An 18,237-nucleotide genomic window follows, 5' to 3' on the forward strand; every position below is an offset into this window, starting at 1 on the left:
AGTCGATTTTATTATTTTAAACACTTTTTAATCAATAATTTTAAAAACAAACCCTCCCTACTTACCTTTTAAAAACGAACATTTTGCCCACGAATCCACAAAATGGACTACCACACCAGGAGTAAAACCAGACCTTAGTGGGCAAGATATATATATTTCAAATATTACTAATTTTTTAAAAAGAATTTCTCTAAGCCCACAGGGGTCACGTGGGGCTCGTCCACTGTGATATGGATCATAGGCCAGGTTTCATCGCTCCACTGCGTAATCACAAATCCACAAAGACCCAACGGCCCGCAGCTCTCGGCGACACAGCCTTGGACAAATCCACAACTCTCGATGGCCCAAACGGTCCCAGGATGGGCCCGATTGGGCTATTTCAGAGGCTTTGCTTGGTGCTGCTGCTGCTGTCCATTTTCTCAATGCCGCTGCCTCCGCCTTCCCGCCTCCTGGCCCTCCTCAACGCCGGCCACCGGCCGCCGCCGCTCCGCCTCCTCCTACAGCTCCACGCGCACCTCCTCGTCACCGGCGTCCTCTCCTCGTCCTCCCCCTTTGGTCCCCGCCTCGTCGCTGCCTTCGCCCTCGCCAACCCCGCCTCGGACCGCTCCCCGCTCCCGCTCCTCCACGCGCTCGCCCTCCTCGCCTCCCTCCCCTCCCCGCCGGACTCCGCTGCCCCCTACAACGCCGCCCTCCGCGTGCTCTCCCTCTGCCCCCACGAGCGCGGCGGCCTCCTCCTCGATCGCTGCCTCCCGCTCTACCGCGCCCTCCTCCGCTCCGGCTCCGCGCGGCCCGACCACCTCACATTCCCCTTCCTGCTCAAGGCCTGCGCGCGCCTGCGGGATCGGGGGTACGGAGGTGCGGTCCTAGCGCACGTGCGCAGGCTCGGGTTTGGCGCCGACGTGTTCGTGGTGAACGCCGCGATGCACTTTCTGGCCGCCTGCGAGTCCGTGGAGGGCGCGCGGAGCCTGTTCGATGAAAGTCCCGTCAGGGATGTGGTCTCGTGGAACACGCTGATCGGTGGGTTCGTGCGGAGGGGGCTCCCACTAGAGGCGCTGGAGGTGTTCTGGAGGATGGCTGAGGACGGAGCTGTGAGGCCCGATGAGGTCACGATGATTGGGGCTGTGTCGGGGTGTGCGCAGCTGCGAGATCTGGAGCTCGGGAAGAGGCTGCATGGGTATGTGGAGAGCAATGGGGTGAGGTGCACGGTGAGGCTGATGAACACAGTGATGGATATGTATGTCAAGTGTGGCAGTTTGGAACTGGCAAAGTCGGTGTTTGAAAGGATCGGCAGCAAGACGGTCGTTTCTTGGACGACAATGATCGTTGGGCATGCGAAGCTTGGGCAGATGGAGGACGCACGGAAGCTGTTTGATGAGATGCCCGAAAGGGATGTGTTCCCATGGAATGCTCTGATGGCCGGTTATGTACAATGTAAGCAGGGCAAGGAGGCTATTGCGTTGTTTAATGAGATGCAGGAGACAAAGGTGGATCCTAATGAGATCACCATGGTTAATCTCCTATCTGCTTGCTCGCAGCTTGGAGCATTAGAAATGGGGATGTGGGTTCACCATTATATTGATAGACATCAGCTTTCTCTTAGTGTTGCTCTTGGCACATCTCTAGTTGACATGTATGCAAAGTGTGGCAACATCAAGAAGGCGATATGTGTTTTCAAAGAAATACCAGAGAAAAATGCGCTCACTTGGACAGCAATGATATGTGGTCTAGCAAATCATGGACATGCCGATGAGGCCATAGAGTACTTTCGGAGAATGATAGAGCTTGGATTGCAGCCAGATGAGATTACATTTATTGGGGTTCTGTCTGCATGTTGTCATGCTGGTTTGGTTGAAGAAGGTCGGGAATTTATCTCCCTGATGAAATCGAGATATCGCCTTGAGAGGAAAATGAAACATTATTCATGCATGATAGACTTGTTAGGCAGAGCAGGGCATTTAGACGAAGCAGAACAGCTAGTAAACACCATGCCTACGGATCCTGATGCAGTAGTTTGGGGTGCTCTCTTCTTTGCTTGTAGGATGCATGGCAATATCACTCTTGGTGAAAAGGCAGCAATGAAATTGGTAGAACTTGACCCGAGTGATAGCGGAATCTATGTGCTATTGGCTAACATGTATGCGGAGGCAAACATGAGGAAGAAGGCTGACAAAGTGAGGGTTATGATGAGACATTTGGGGGTGGAGAAAGTTCCTGGATGTAGTTGCATTGAGCTGAATGGTGTAGTTCATGAATTTATCGTGAAGGATATGTCACATGTGGACACTAGTGCAATTTATGACTGCTTACATGAGATCACTCGACAAATAAGGCATACTGCAAGCACCATTGACATTTCTGCAGCTAGTGTCATGTAGCATTCATTAGGCCAGAAACAGCTGACTGAGCTCTGCAAGATGGTATCTCAGGTGTGTTGCACAACTCAATCATGTGATGGATTGTGCCAGCCTGCCAGGCAATGGGCTCAGATGAGTGGATTTCCTGATGTTGATCAAAATTAGGGTCACTGCAAGAGCATTTTTGGTCCTTTTGAGTTTTACAACTTGCAAGTTAATAAAAATAGTTATGTTCCATAACAGACGCTCGAGGGACTACCAGAGATCAGAAGGTATTGCTGCAACTCCTGACTAAGCTTTTAAAACTTCGAACTAGTGCTCATCTGTCTGCTTTCTTATTTCCGTACCACTCCTATAAATTCTTGTCATGAGCTCAATTCCTTTCATTATTATCTTTGCAGTACAGTGATAAAGAGAGTAGCAATTAGCAAGCAGCGCCAATTCGTAAGGTCTTGAACCCTGCAAGCTTGCCTGGAAATTTTCCTGTTCTTACTCAGAGTTATATTTTGACTAATTTACATAATATAGGTGCTAGATGTTGATTCAGAACACTACATATTTTGCCAGTGACAATGTTGATCTGCTAGTTGGAACATCAGACACTTTACGTATTATTTCATATTTCTTTCCCATTCTCAAGTAATACCTTATGGAATTTTGTTTTCTGATTACAGTTCATACTGTGTGGTCCTCCGTGCCTTGCAGATTAAGGATTAAATATGTAAATGCTGCACATGGAGGCAAAGGCTTTTCCTCAAAGCAGTTGCATTATCGTCTTGTCGATAACTGCAATTTCTGCCTGCTGGTAAATATCTTACCTTAGTTTCTATATACATATGCAAAGAAATGACAAGATTGCTAGAGTTTCACTGATGCATCATTTTGAACATGTAAAGCTGCATTGTGAAAATTGCATTTCTGGATTGATTGGTAGTTCTTTTCTTATTCTTGAATCCAATAATATTATCATGCCATATTGGTTTCATCTTTTGTCTTGATTGGAAAGCTTGTAACAAATCATAGATTTTTTTATTGAAGTACTTGAAAGTTTAAATCTTCTGTGACCATCCATTTCTTTGCCTCATGATTCAAGGTTTTCTTCACTTTTTGATGGTAGTCCAGCCTTTGTACGAACAAGGCAACTACCAAGTACATGTACAGACTTCGCAACACAAACACTGAAGTTTCGAACAAGGCAACTACCAAGTACATGTACAGACTTCGCAACACAAACACTGAAGTTTCATAATTTTCTTAAGGTGAATGGACTATTTGGTCCCTCAAATTTGCTCCAAGGCTCATTTTGGTTCTTCACCTTTCAAAAAGGTCACCTAGGTCCTCAAAGTTTCAGTTCTAGGACAAAGAAGGACCTCCACACACATGGTAATCTCCATGTAAGCTGACTTAGATCTGTTTCAGCTGTTGGTTAGGGTTACCTACTACTCATGTAAGCAAAGATAATGTTGCCCCAAGCCTTACCATGCTTCAATGAGAGGAATTTTGACCCATTAAGAACAATCCGACCATTGAAGTGGAATTTTACCACTAACCTATCCAAATCTGCCATTTTTTTATTTCTCCTTACAAATCTGCTAAATGTACTGCTAAAATTTCAATTTGACACCCTAAATACCATCACAAACCTGAGATAAATCAAGGGATCCTGTTTAAATTTGCCAACAGATCCAGCCCTGCGCTGCTTCTTGCTTCAGACCCAACTCCCCTCAGCTCATGACTCTTATCCTTCCTCACCTCCCACTTCTCGTTTCTCAAAGCTCTCTTTGCTCCCTACGATTCAGCCGCCTTGGGTGCTTGACTAGAATTGGGAGGGAAAAGGAATGACCTATAGATCAACTGTTCACAATCAGTTAGGATAGGTAAAGATAGATCAACTGTTCACAAAAACAATCCATCCTGTACGTTTTAAAATGTAGAAGAGCATAGGGCGAGGGAATAATTGATGTCAGATTAGCTTTATCAGTGAGTGAAAGATTTGTAACCTGGTCTCACATTTGGTTCAGAGAGCACTTTTTTAGTTGGGAATAAGTCCTTCCCTACCTCAATTCCTTGTCCATTCCGTACGGATTCTCCACCTTGTGAAAAAAAGGAACAACAATCACGTATCCTTAACTTTGCTGGCGTAGCCAAGACATAATGTTCCCAAGAGTATGGGAAAAGTTACTCGCTGCCCCAACAACCTAAGGTTAATATGTGACCATTACAATATGCAAAGACTGCTGGGATTGGATTCCATTGATATTATTCCACCATATTTTGATAGGATAGGAATTGCACAAAAGCAGATTACAGATGCAAATGGCATCTTGTTCCTTATATTGCTGTCATCCTGATCTTTAAAGCAGCTAAACCTTTGCATCTTGTTTTCTATCATACGTTTTCACCAGTCCCCAACTGCATGGAAGAATATATTTCATCAAGTTGCCGATTGGAGCATCAACTCGAGAGGAGTATATTTCATCAAAATCACTCCTGTTGATTCCTTTCCAAGATATGTTCCTCCGCGTAGGAGATGGAATCAGAATTCAACATAAAGATGGATCAACACTCTGATGCTTCTCCGTTCTTCCAGTAAGGCTGGGCATGGACAACTTGGTGAGAGTCCAGACATTCTGGTTGTTAAGAGAAAACAATATATTTTTAAGTAGAGTTTCTCTCTTATGAATTCGAGAAAAGTCTCTCCGAAATAACTTTCCAATACACCAGAGTTCCCTCTTATGAAATCTTTTGGATTAAGAATGCGGGTTTGGAACCGATAAGGGCGCACATCCCTGATTCCTCCCAGGTTTGTGACATGGGTATCAAAGAAAATATTGATAAACTATATAACCTTGCTTATCATGATGAGCTATGGAACTATATACAAGTCAACTGACCATCAGGCCAGGAACCTCCAGGTTTCTACTTGAAATTCAGTTTATGTACATTTCATGAATGGATTATCATCAACAAGTAAAATGTTTGTTTCTACATTATGATTCACCCTTCCAACTCACATAGCTTCTATTAGCTAGATAGTTCTGTGGCTTCCGCTCGAGCAGCAACTTCAGCCCTCAATCTTCTTTCGTCTTGTCTACCTGCCTGTGAAATTTTCCCTGAAGCACTTCACTGCATTGTTTTCCTGCATAGAGTGGCAATTCGTCAATGAAATGAAGGTAGTGAGACAAATGACGAACAATAGAACATCCAAATGAACAAGAGCATACCAATCCCTTGAACAAGGGTGCAGGTTTTCCTATCCTGTGGCCTGTTGGTATGAGATCCCAAGGTCTTTTTGCTTTGTCTCTTTCTTTTCATCAGAAAATGATAGATGCTCTTCTGGACATAGATTCAGCTGTTGCAGGACCTGCATGAGATTTTAAATTTTAGATTCACATGAAAAGATATCCCCAAACGCAAGTAAAGAGTTGCATGATTGCATGACAAATCAGGGCATACTTCTTTTGAGAAGGATGGCATGAAAGGCTCCAGCAAACAAGCCAGGAGGTACACAAGTCCAACGGAAGTCTTCATCACAGTGGCACAACTAGCTGGATCTTGTTTGTAAAGCTTCCAAAACTGACTCTCCTGCGTGTCCAGGAAGAAAATTAGAGACAGTTCCAAGGTGCTGTAAAAGATGCCCATGCAAGGTCTGGAAAAGAAAGAACCAAGGCTTACTTGCAGGTATGCACTTCCCTCACTGGAAATGGCCATTGCTATCTTCAGTCCTTGTTTTAGTTTGACCTAGTAATGCCAAAAGTTGATGTTACAGTTGATAAATTTCCGATTATTGACTAGTACAACTCGATTGATTCAGAATAAATTCATTACCTTGTCCATTGCTTCAATATACTACTCAATCAATTTACCAACAGTTTCTGCCAATGCCTGAGTCAGTGGATGTGAATCTACATTTGGTGCATCAGGTATGATGGAACTCTATATCCTGCTCCTGCAACAAATGTTCAAACAGCAACAACGTAGCCCATAAGATAGATGATCATGCAAGAGAGATGTACAACAAGAACGGACCACTTGATGCATGTCACAAGAGGAATCTGAAAGAAATAAGAACTACAGCGAAATCATATATTCGAATCAGTAAGATGATTCTTGCCTACCAACCCTCTGGTTTTGCAATGAAGCTTAGCACTCGATTGATGAAGTTGCCCAGATTGTTTAGCAACTCGTTGAGCTTGGCTTGCAAATCTGCCCAAGTGAACAATGTATCTGATGCCTAAAAGTAACATAAAATAGTTTAACAAAAAAATCTTAGGTATGTTTTATGTTTTTATGTGTGCCTGCATAAAGATATACACCAAGATCTATTAACTGATCTGAAATCTAACCAAAGGACGATTAATGAGCAAGTAGTACCGCCACACTTCGGGAGGAATATTTGTGTCTTTTGCATCATTGCTAAAGACTCCAATACCCTTATTTCAGGCATCAAGGCTCAAAATGTAAAAGAAACAGCCTGAAAAAAAGTCAAAATTATAAAACAATGGTTGATACCAGATTCATAGTTTAAATGTTCAGTCACACTAATTGTCTTCATCAAAGTCCAATTTTCACCCGTGCCAAGTAGCGTAGAGGGTTACAGGACCTGAAAAATAAGCTTTCCTTGAAATGGAAAAAGGGGGCATGGTATAATAACTGTGCACTTGAGCACAGCATCCATTCCATGCTTCTCAAAGATGTAGCCCTGAATTAGGTTCTTTTGGAAGCTCCAAGTCTCCAAAGGAATCTTACCGTATGCAATGGGACATTGTCTTTGCCCATGAACTGATAAAGCTCAACATTCTCCGGGTTCTTCCACCACTTCTCCCACTCAGGCGTGTAGCACCTGGACACATTCATCTCAACTCAATGGATGGCCATTGATGCAAACATGAAGAAGACGAAGTTCAGATTTGGTTTCCCTATGCATGAACAAATGACTGACCTTGTCCTTGTACTTCTCATGTGGCACAGGGTGACAGGGACGCCCCACGTCAGGTCCCTGGTGATGCAGCGAGGCTTCAGCCCTTCCTTGAGCCAGGCGTTCGTGGCGTGGACGGCGTTTTGGCTCCAGGATCCATCTGCTGAACCCTCGCCGATGTACCTATCCAGCCTCTTCTTCAACAGGGGCAGCTCCAGGAACAGGTGGTTGGTGTCGCGGACGCAGGGCGTGCTTCCGCAAACCTGAAGAATGCTAGGAATTCAGCCCAAGGAAACCCAATGTCGGCTCGTGCCGATCGAGGACCCGATGTGATTGTGATTCAGAAGCACATGCCTTGCACTTGGGATCGATCAGCTCAGTTGGGTTCAACAGTTTCCCGCATTTTTCGCACTGCTCACCCCAGCGCGCGGAATCGTAGCCGCACCCTTCCTTGGGGCAGTAGCCCTCCACGAGCCTGTCGGCCAAGAACCTCTGGCAGGAGTTGCAGTAGAGCTGTAACGGATAAACAGAGCTACTTACGTCAAATATATGTTGGTGTGATATAGAAAGTTAGAAGCAGCATCGTCATAGCCAAAATTATCCTATTAGATTGTGATTATAATTTTAGTAAATAATGATAATATAATTATTAAGACTAAAATGTTTGTTAAGAATATATATTAGTATGTCTTATAGATACGATACATAAAGAAACCACCGTAGCCGGAAAAAAGTTTAGTTGAATTGGAGAGATCTTAGAGAAAAAGTACTCATCGAATGATTTGGTGCTGAAAGAATTGTACGCATCGGAGCTTTATGTCTAGAAATAGTTTTATCTTACCAGATGGTTAGGTGTCAAATGGGCAGAAGCAGCGGAGCATTGTTGATAAAGGGGGAATGCAGATGGCTTTACTGGATGGTTTAGTGATCCTGGAGGATTACGCTGGATAAATTCTTGCAGAGAAGAATCTAATCACAGAAGAACGAAGATCAACTCACCGGAAGGTCCGGTGCCTATGTTGTACACATCGGATGCTTCACACCGGAGTATTTGCTACAGAAGTGTTTACAAGAGTTGAAGATTGAAGAATACCTCACCGGATAGTCTGGTGATAGGTGTTATGTACATCGAAGGTTTACACCAGAGCAATTTACATAGAGAGGCTATAGAGGCTCGGATGACTCAAATGTACTCACCGTATAGTCCGGTGATATAAATGATGTACACAACAGAGTGTTCGGTATTCATGATGACTTTGAGTGGAATCCAACAACTAGTTTTTGATGGTGTACTCACCAGATTATCCGGTGATTGTATTACTATTGTCACTGGACAATCTGATGTTAACAGCTTTTCTAAGCCGTTGTGTTACGACTAGTTGGCGAGTTTGAGGCTATAAATATCTCTTCACTCGGTCATTTGAATGTGCTGGAGTCTAGAGAATACCATAGATACTTGGGAAGACATCTAAGCCACCAAAGCACTAAAATTGATCATCCAATACAATTAGCATATAGATTAGTGAGTGATTAGTGCTATTAGACCTAGAGAGAAGAGTTGCTAGATGATTGATGCCTAGAGAGTGGATCAAGTAGTGATCCTAGTTTGTATCAAGTGCTATGCTGGCGCATTGTAGTCTTGGTGACTCGTCAACAACTTGAGCGAGAGTTGCTCAAGCTTATTGACCCTCCGACTTAATGTGGAACGGTAGCAAGACACGTGTACGGGACGCAGAGACCCTTGCCTTGGTGGCTTAAGCCCCGAATTGATCACGACGGTAAGTGACCGGAAGAGGCTAGTGGTAAGGTCTTGCCTTTGTGGCTTGTCGGCTCATCCGGCTTGAGGCCTTGCATTTGTGGCATTGTGGCTCAAGAGCCATGACCGGGTGCAAATCGGGAGCATATCCTCAGTGGAGCTCCAACGTGAACTAGGGGTGGCATTCATGTCATCGATACCACGAGATAAAAATCTCTTTGTGCTAAGTTTATCTCTCTACCTTATTTACGTTTTCGCATTTATATTCTTGCAATTTACCTTACTAGAGTAGGTTACAATCCTCTTGAGCGGTAGAGTAGACACACTAGATAAACTCAGAGCACATTTAGATAGAAATTAAGATAGGTTTATCTTGTGAAATTTTGGAGCCAATTTAGTTTAGGTTTTTAAGTGTCCAAATTTACTCCCTCTTAGGATGTCACCGAACCCTACAAGTGATATCAAAGCCTCGTGCTCTTGATTAGGTTTAACCGTCTAGAGTTGTGACGTTCGGGGTTAGGATGGATACCTTTAGTGCTCCATTTTTTGATGGCACAAACTTCCCCTGTTGGAATTTTAATATCTTGTTATTTGCAAGCTCGAGATTTAGATGTTTGGAGGGTTAACAAGGAAGGGATGATACCTCGTATCACCAACAAGGAGAGGCAATTAGATGTATTAGCGAAGAGATTTTATCATCTTTAAATATTGATACATTTAATCGTATTTATTTTCTCACCAATGCATATGATATTTGAACTAGTCTCATTGAAATACATGAAGTCTCAAAATATATGCGCAATGAGAGATATCATGTGTTTGTGACTAAGCCTAATGACATCAAACAACTACCCAATTACATATACTCACTTTTAAATATTCTTATCAATAAGATCAATGGGTTATATTTGATGCAAATTGATGATGATCAAGTGACGAGAAGAATACTTTAAGATCTTCTTTTGAAGTAAAAGATAGTCTACGATAATAACAACATTAAGAAGATGACTCCAAGTCAAGTGTTCGGAAAGATCACTACCTATGAGATGACTATGAACATGTGGATAGAAACTTCTTCTTCATCTGAAACCAAGAACATTGCTCTCACAAGTAAGTAAGCACAATGTCAACACATGAAAGCAAAGATGAAGAGGTAAGAGCAAGAGTCAAGCTCAAGTGAAGATAATTGAGATAAAAAGAGCAATGGAGATGATGAACAAAGCACATTAAGCGATGGATCTTGAAGTCACCAAACTCATCTCTCAAGTGGAGAAGAACATCAAGAAGATCAATGCCAAGATTGATTACCGAATCTCCATGAAAGACTTAGTCAAAACAATTGATCACATCAAGAAGGAGTACAAGACAACAACAAGAGGGAGACAAGGGGAAGAGCCAACTCATTTGCAAGCATGTGAAGATGAAGATTTAAACTCAAGTGATGAGAGCTTCGCCACCCACTCTTCAAAGAGAAGCTCTTCCTCAAGATCGTCATCACGCAAGTCATCATCACACAAGTGCCTTATGACCAAAGGTATGGAAAACGATATAAATGATGATGAATTTGATGAGGATTTCTCCTCTCAACAAGAACTTCTTGATTTGATCAATGAGCAACAAAGGGCCTTAAAGAAACAAACTAAAAACTAAAGAAATTCAATGCTCTTAATGACATTTATGTTGTTTTTGTTTCTAATTATAAACAATTAGTTAGAAAATTTGAATCGCTAAACAAGGAGCATGAAGAACTTAATGCAAAACTTGAGGGTATTGAATCTCAAAGTAGATGCTTACACTTCTTGTGATGATTTAATTGACATACCAAGCTCACCCCTTTGCAATTAGATATGTGCTAAGAATGTTATTGTAGAAACATGCGATGATCTCATTGCATAAGAATATGATGAGCTCAAGCGAGAAGTGGAGAATCTCAAAAATGAATTTGCAAGATTAAAGGGAAATAATCATGTCCAACCTCCTCAAGATAACTGTGCAACCATGGTGAACAAGCTTACGGAGGGATCCATCGTGACATGCTTCAAGTGTCATAAAAAAATACCACAAGTCCTTCCAATGCAAGCAAATCAAGAAGAAGACCAAAGAGAAGAAAAAGATCATGAAACTCTCCAACAATACCTCCAATGTCTACACTAAGTCCAACTACAAGACCAAGGCTAAGAGCAACAACTACAAGCTTAAGAAGAAGGACTATGGAAAGGTGATTATACATATGGTTGAGAGAAAGGTCTGGAGATGGAACCAACTCATTTGGGTGCCCAAGGAAATCATCATCAACATGAAAAGACCCCAATCGGTTTGGATTTTAAAGAAGACTTGAAGCCCGGTACAACTATGGGGATTTAGAGATTTGTTTCACAAGATGAAGTGTAGGTTCAATCAAAGAAGCTAAGTATACAAGATTAGGCACATTAATGAAGATCATAATCATCACATACCTAAATTTTCATCCAAAGGTAAACAAGACAAGTGTACTAGATGCTAAATCCTCTAAATTGATGAATTAACTTACCTTGCTTATTTCAATTTATTGCAATATCTAGTATAGGTTTATCTTTTGGTAGGTTGCTTGTGTTTCTTTCCAACCCATGAGTAATTTACATGGCTTATTAGTGGTAGGTTCTTGTCATAGCCCTAGTTTTACAATTGATTTCCTTTATGTGCTAGGATTTCAATTTATAAGATAAATTCCACATTGTTATCAACAATAAGTGCATAAATCTTATAAGTATTTAACACTTATATGTACACATTTAGGGGAGCATATCTGGTTGTAATTTTGAGACTAGCATATGTTGCTATATGTATCTTTTATAATCTTATGGAGCTATCAACAAGTCGCCGGAGGTATGCAATGCTTAAATACTTCAATTAGTATCATTATCAATTCATTTGTTCAATTAAGCTACCTTCATGCAAAATATGACTTAAACTTCCATCTTGACATTATTTTCTAGTTGTGCATATGTCTCTCTTTTATCATATGTATGCACACATATAGGGGGGAGTTCAAATAATATTATGTGAGTTTCATGAATTATGGGCGATGCTAGTGGCGCAGGGCGACGTGGCGACATGGGGTGGGTCGGGTTGGGGCGGCGCCAGGCGATGTGGGGTGGGTCATGAATTATGTGAGTTTTAGTTTTGTGGGTTGGGGCGACGTGGGGTGGGTCGGGTTGGGGCAGCGTTGGGCAGGTATGGGTGATGCTAGTGGCGCAGGGCGGGTCGTGTGGGGGCGGCGTGACGTGAGGCAATGCAGAGCAAGGCGGGGCAGCGCGGGGAGGGTCGAGGAAGCGCAAGGAGGAGCTGGTGGCGGTGGGGCTAGGACTGAGAGGCAACGGCGGCCGTGTTGGGAGCCTGGGAGAGGAGCGGCAGTGAAAAATTGGGAATGGGAGTACGCTGGCTAGGAAAGGATATGGGATTTGGAGGATTGGGTTGGGCCCACCTGTGAGACTGGTTTTATGGGTAAACGGGTTTCATGAGTATGTGCACGTCTTACTTATACCTGTATTCGTCTACCCGTCGGATAGTATTTTCTACCCACGAACATACCCGTGTGTACCAATGGTACCCATATCCTACTTTATTCGGGTATTTACTCGCGAGTAAACGAGTAATCAGAATAAATTGCTATCTCTAGTTGAGATGTGTCTTTGTGGATAGGGGCATGAGGAAAAGGATGCGGTACGAGTGGGGGTGTGGGGATTTAGGGGGCTTGAGTTAGAAGGTGGGGAGGAGACAGCTGGATGTGTGCAACCGATTTTGGGAAGTGAGTGGTCCGGAGGACTAGTTGGGAGAAGAGATAAGGCTTTGAAGTTAATCTTCAATTATTAGTGGTCCTTCAATCCAAACGTGGTCATTCAATCCATATAAGCATACTTCACCAATGGTTTATATCATAAATCGACTGGAATAAAGGTATTATCCTAGTCGGTTTGTAGTAATAATCAACTAAAATAATGCCATGTATTATCCTAGTCGGTTTATGATACGGACTGACTCAGATAATTCATTTTTGACCGCCTATGATAATCTGGTGACCTATAGAGTTTAAAACTGATTGAGATATATGTTTTCACATGCGATTTTCGTATCCAACTGCAATAGAAGATTTTGAACCGACTGGAATTTTGTTAATACCGAGTGAGGTAGTCAGAATGGGGATCCTATATTGGATCGGGATGATCCTATGCGATTCTATTTGATTTTACACATAGGATCACCATCTTATGAAATTAAGATTCACTGACCGATCCGTATTTATTCAGTTTTTGTAGGATCATAAGATTCTAATATATGTATCGAGATTCTGATGACAATATTGATCTTTTTAAGCCTTCCCGACGTCATCTCTCGTTTATTTTTGCAGCATCACGACTACACAATAGCACAACAGCGAAAACTTATGTCTGCACCAAGGAAATGGCATCAACATTTCTTTATTCGGACGGCCGGATCACCATGTGAGGCGCCTCATATATTTATGAGCTCAAATTGCCCCTCTCAACGCTGTAACACCTGCATCCGAGCCGTAGTTCGGTTGGCAATGATGTAGGAGCACGGAGTTCCCATCCCGAGCTAGTCGTGTTCTAGCGCTACGCTCGCGTGGTATGCACGAGATTTTTCTGATTTTCGACAGGTTCACACGGAATGGCCCGCTCGACCTTACCTTCAATAAAAATCGTAAAAATAGATCCTACCGTTATTAAAAAAAAAAAGCACCTAACGATGAGTTGAGACTGGCATCAACGCGGCTCCACGTCCCCACGATGAGGCTTAGGGTAAACTACTTTCTTATTTCCCACTGACGTTGAACAAAACCTATTCCTTCTAGAAACCTGACTTGATGTAGTCATTAGCAGTAAAAGTGGTAGCTTAACAACGTTAATACACGATGCAGCTACCTTGTTTTTACTGACGGCAGCTGTGTCGATGTGATTACAGAGTGTGTACGTAAGGCTGCGCGTGGTTATCGCTATTCTTGACTGCTTCATATATGAGCACACAGGTGGTAGATTAACAATTAATGTCAACACAGGAATGAACATTATATCCCCTAAAATAAGAACTAACATTAGGTAAGCTAGGTTCATGCATCTGCCTTGATTTTCAGATCCACAGTTGGCAGTATATATGAAAAGCCAACTAACTAGGATCATAGGGGGCTAATATAATCCCTGACATCTAACGGGAGGAAGCCTCAAACTGCAACTGCGACAAATTTTCACATATACTAATTATGGTAGGTCAACAATTTGCATGAACTCGACTCTAATCCCTGACATCCAACGAGTACAACTCGACTCAACCCATCGACTGGAAGCCTAACCGCCCGACCCCGGCGTCGATCGCTCACCAACCCAGCCGTGGATGCCTAGGAATCGGCAACCGCTGACCTCACTGGCCACAACGGCGCGCCAAAAGAGCAGCCCGCACCATGTGCCCTCTTCCCTACCAGATCTCCCTTCTCCCTTGGTTGCAACACCTCAGCTTCATTGCCGATGGTAAGCATCTCATTGCCGCCTCAATTTTGCATTTAGTTCAATTTCGTTGGAGCAAAACAACGTTGTCTTTCCATCAAGTAGTTATTGATCCTCTTATTTTTCCCATTGTATTGTAGGGTTAGGGTTTTAATTGGGGTTTTGCAGATAGCAAATCAGAAGAAAATTTGCAGCGGAATAAACTAGTTGATACTGAGAACTGAGATACGAATATCACATCAAGTAAGTTTGATCAAATTAAATGTTTATTTTTTCTCTTGATTCGATACAACATGTAATTGATTTTATAAATAATTTGTAAATGGTAGGTCAAATTATGGAAAAATATCTATAATCCTATAAAATGCATGAGTTATGGTAGGTCAGATCAATCTGCATTGTCTATCCAAGTTGATCAAACGATCACTGTGCAAAGTTAGACCTCATTTCTCATTCCAAAAATACATTTAATCTCACATTATTCGCTTTTCGTACCTAGACATCCAATATATATCTTTATACATTCTAAAAATACATTTAATATCCCATTATTTACCTTTTATACCTATATATCCAATATTTGTCTTCCATATATTCACCGTCGGATTGCTATAATCTGGATTGATTCAACATGTGTGAAACACGTGTGATTTGCTAGTTTGAAAAGAAAAGCGTCAAATGATAATAACAATATTGGCAATTTGTGTCAACAAGATATCAATTGGGAACAAGAGATTGAATTTGATCCTAGCAAAAGGAAAGAAATAAATAGCTACCATCCTAATCTAAGAGAAGTGGTAGGAAGAAAGTATTTGGTAAATGGGCCTTACCAATCTCGCACTCTTCATTTCCCAGGGACTAAAATTGGGGTCAGAAATAGAAGATTCAATCATGAATGGTTTGATGAAGTTGGAAGTTGCCTTGAGTATAGCGAGCCCACAGATAGAGTGTACTATTTTTCTTGTTTCTTGATGAGAGAGCTGTAACATGAGGCCAGCTATGAAGCATTTGTTGTAGATGGTTGTAATACTTGGAACAATCCAACTACGCTAAAGGGTCATATAGGTGGTGTTGGGAGCCCTCACAATGAATCATTGAAAAGTTGTAATACTTTGTTAAAAAGACAACAACACATTGATGTTGCTCTCCATAAACAAAGTGAAATTTCTAAGTATGCGTAGTTTGTTCGACTTAACGGTGCAATTGATGCTACTAGATTTCTATTGAAGTAAGGATTGCCTTTTCCGAGGCCATGATGAGTTAAATACATCCTACAACAAAGGGAACTTTAGGAATATGATGGTGCTAGCAATACACAATGTGATTTAATGGATTGCAATCATTGATCACGAGAGAAAGTGGTATATATTTGCTCATCAGCTTCAATCACTACCATAGAAAGGGTCATCTGCGCCCTTCTTCATTGCTGGTTAAAAAATAACCAACATTGATAACAAATTACCGTCGATTCGTAAGCTTCGGCCGCACATAAAAAGTCGAGTTAGCAAGAATCGGTAGTGATAGCGATTAACTCTGCCAGTTAGTAATACAAACCGGTTGTGATGTATAACTACAGGTTCTTGTTACTAACTAGCAGTGATATTCAAATTATCAATGTCGGTCCTTAGCTAGAACCGACAGTGATGTATCACTGCCGGTTCATAACCCAAACCTATAGTGATATTAGCTCATCAAAAGGTATGCCTTTAATAATCGACAATAATAATGGCTATCACTACTGATTATGTTTACGAACCAACAGTGATACTAAAAAATCCATACGTCTTCACACGCATGATTGCCAGGCTTCACACACACGACTATAAATGTGAGCAATCCTCTTGCTCACTCTATCTCTCTCTCTCTCTCTCTCTCTCTCTCTCTCTCTCTCTCTCTCTCTCTCTCTCTCTCTCTACCCCACCGCTGGTCACCTCCACCTCCCGCGTGATCCACAAGGATCCGCTGCCGCCTCCACTGCCTTCTCTGAGGATGCCTCCCACACCCGCGTCCTCGTCCGAGGAGGAGGAGGCCCCGCCGGATGAGGCACCTCCCACACCCCTCCACTGATTCTGGCATTTCGCCGGGATCCTCCTCGTCAGGCGACAAGGTGGGGGACGCATTCATTGATGAACCACCAAGGGCCAAGAAGGCCCATACGACCTTGTCATCATCGCCGAAGGAGGATGAGGACGAGGAGGAAGACTATCAAGACCCTAACCTCGTGTTCCCCTGTGCCTCCTGTATCAGTCCTTGGATCAAGTAGCTGATACACATAAAATTCAACAGAATGATATCAAATACATACTTTGAATAAAATAAAGTAAAATAATTACCTGAAAAGAGTAAAAGATAGTCTTGTGGACAAGGATCTATATCAGACCAGCCAGCCAGTAGAGCCTATAGCGGAACGGAGCGAAACAAGCGGACAACCCAATGCTATAGGTAACTTGGGTACGAACGCGACCTTAGATTTCTTCTCTTTAATTTCTTTTGGGTTGAGATTGACCTTCATCTCGACAATCTAAAAGTGGCAAGACCGAGCACGGAAGGTACTCAATAAGTCCTATACTACTTCAAGGGGTTAATAGATGCATAATGGGTATTTCAAGGATAAGACTTTACGGTATAGTTTTAAGCGTAAATCAGGTTTTATACATATATCTAGTTATATTATCTACTTTTAACCTTTTTTTAACAAAGATGACCTGGTAACAAAGCTTTGAAATAATTTAAAACAAGAAATCTGTTAACAAAGTTTTTGAAACAGTTTAAAACAAGGTAACCAGGTAACAAAGCTTTTGAAATAGTTTTAAAAAAGTAACATGATAACAAAGCTTTTGAAACAGTTTTAAATCCAAAAAACAGTAACAAGTTATAACTGAGGGTTTTTCGTTCCTGAGAGGGGCTACACCACACTCTATAGTCCCTTTTATCACATCTGGTGTACCTCTAGTACCACATAGATCCTAGCGGATTGAGCCAACAACCTCATCGCATGAACATCTAGTCCACACACTCACTCATCAAAACACATGCACCCGGAGTCTAGTCAAAACTGTTACTGCTGTTGCATGTCCATGACCATGGACATAGCCATACGAATAGGTTTACACTCTGTAGAGGTAAATCCTAGGGTGATATGTATTCTAGATGATTACATTTAAGGCATGGCAAGTGTTGATAGAATTAACTACTATAAGCAGATTTAAAAAAATGCGATACATAGGTCATGCAATAATAAGTCCAGTTTTAGTGGATCATGAAAATAGGACTTGCCTTCACGAAGGTCAATTCATTATTGGTCTTGTCGTTCAATCATCCCAGGTTCATCATCATCGGGTTCCACCTTCAGTTCCTTCTTTGCGTTCTTACATAGAACCTTGACATTGAGGCTATGTAGATTAAAGACGAAAAGCACATAGCAACTAAGCAATGAGACACTAGAACAAAACCAAGAGGAACACCAAAGCGCATAAGTGTGACTAGGAAAATGACAAAAGTTAACCTAGCGAAAGACGATCGACAACTCTTAGCTAAGCGAAATTGATATACAAATACTAACAAGGTTATCTAGTGAAGCGAGACTAAGTTGTTAACGTAATTATTTTATTAACCTAAGAGAAAACCTAATCAAGTCATTAACGACTAGGTGAGCGTTTATTAGCTCGAAGGACGATAGTTAAGGTTTCTACGTGTATGTGAGTGCACATA

The 18,237-nt window shown here is 42.0% G+C and overlaps 1 protein-coding gene and 1 pseudogene across 13 annotated transcripts; one reads left to right on the top strand and one right to left on the bottom strand.

Moving 5' to 3' along the window:
- The first annotated feature begins 415 nt into the window (after window positions 1–415).
- LOC133907774 (pentatricopeptide repeat-containing protein At2g22410, mitochondrial) lies at window positions 416–7,863 on the top strand. Of its 13 annotated transcripts, none has more exons than XM_062349865.1 (7): window positions 416–2,626; window positions 2,756–2,803; window positions 2,883–2,962; window positions 3,060–3,159; window positions 4,760–4,967; window positions 5,804–6,035; window positions 6,278–6,973. In XM_062349865.1, the coding sequence occupies exon 1, from the start codon at window positions 423–425 to the stop codon at window positions 2,373–2,375; it is 1,953 nt and encodes a 650-aa protein (XP_062205849.1). In that variant the 5' UTR covers window positions 416–422; the 3' UTR covers window positions 2,376–2,626; window positions 2,756–2,803; window positions 2,883–2,962; window positions 3,060–3,159; window positions 4,760–4,967; window positions 5,804–6,035; window positions 6,278–6,973. The 13 variants fall into 13 exon arrangements, with proteins under 13 accessions (XP_062205849.1, XP_062205851.1, XP_062205846.1 ...); XM_062349867.1 differs by lacking the exon at window positions 2,883–2,962 and having other exon boundaries at window positions 5,804–5,858; window positions 5,952–6,035; XM_062349862.1 differs by having other exon boundaries at window positions 2,756–2,798.
- LOC133907179 (probable methionine--tRNA ligase) lies at window positions 5,168–16,646 on the bottom strand (annotated as a pseudogene).
- Between the last annotated feature and the right edge of the window lie 1,591 nt (window positions 16,647–18,237).

Source organism: Phragmites australis, chromosome 24, assembly GCF_958298935.1.
Source record: "Phragmites australis chromosome 24, lpPhrAust1.1, whole genome shotgun sequence".
Lineage (NCBI taxonomy): Eukaryota > Viridiplantae > Streptophyta > Magnoliopsida > Poales > Poaceae > Phragmites > Phragmites australis.

Excerpts from the sequence above, each read along its gene's own strand:
- LOC133907774 (XM_062349864.1), top strand. The coding sequence starts at position 423 with ATGCCGCTGCCTCCGCCTTCCCGCCTCCTGGCCCTCCTCAACGCCGGC.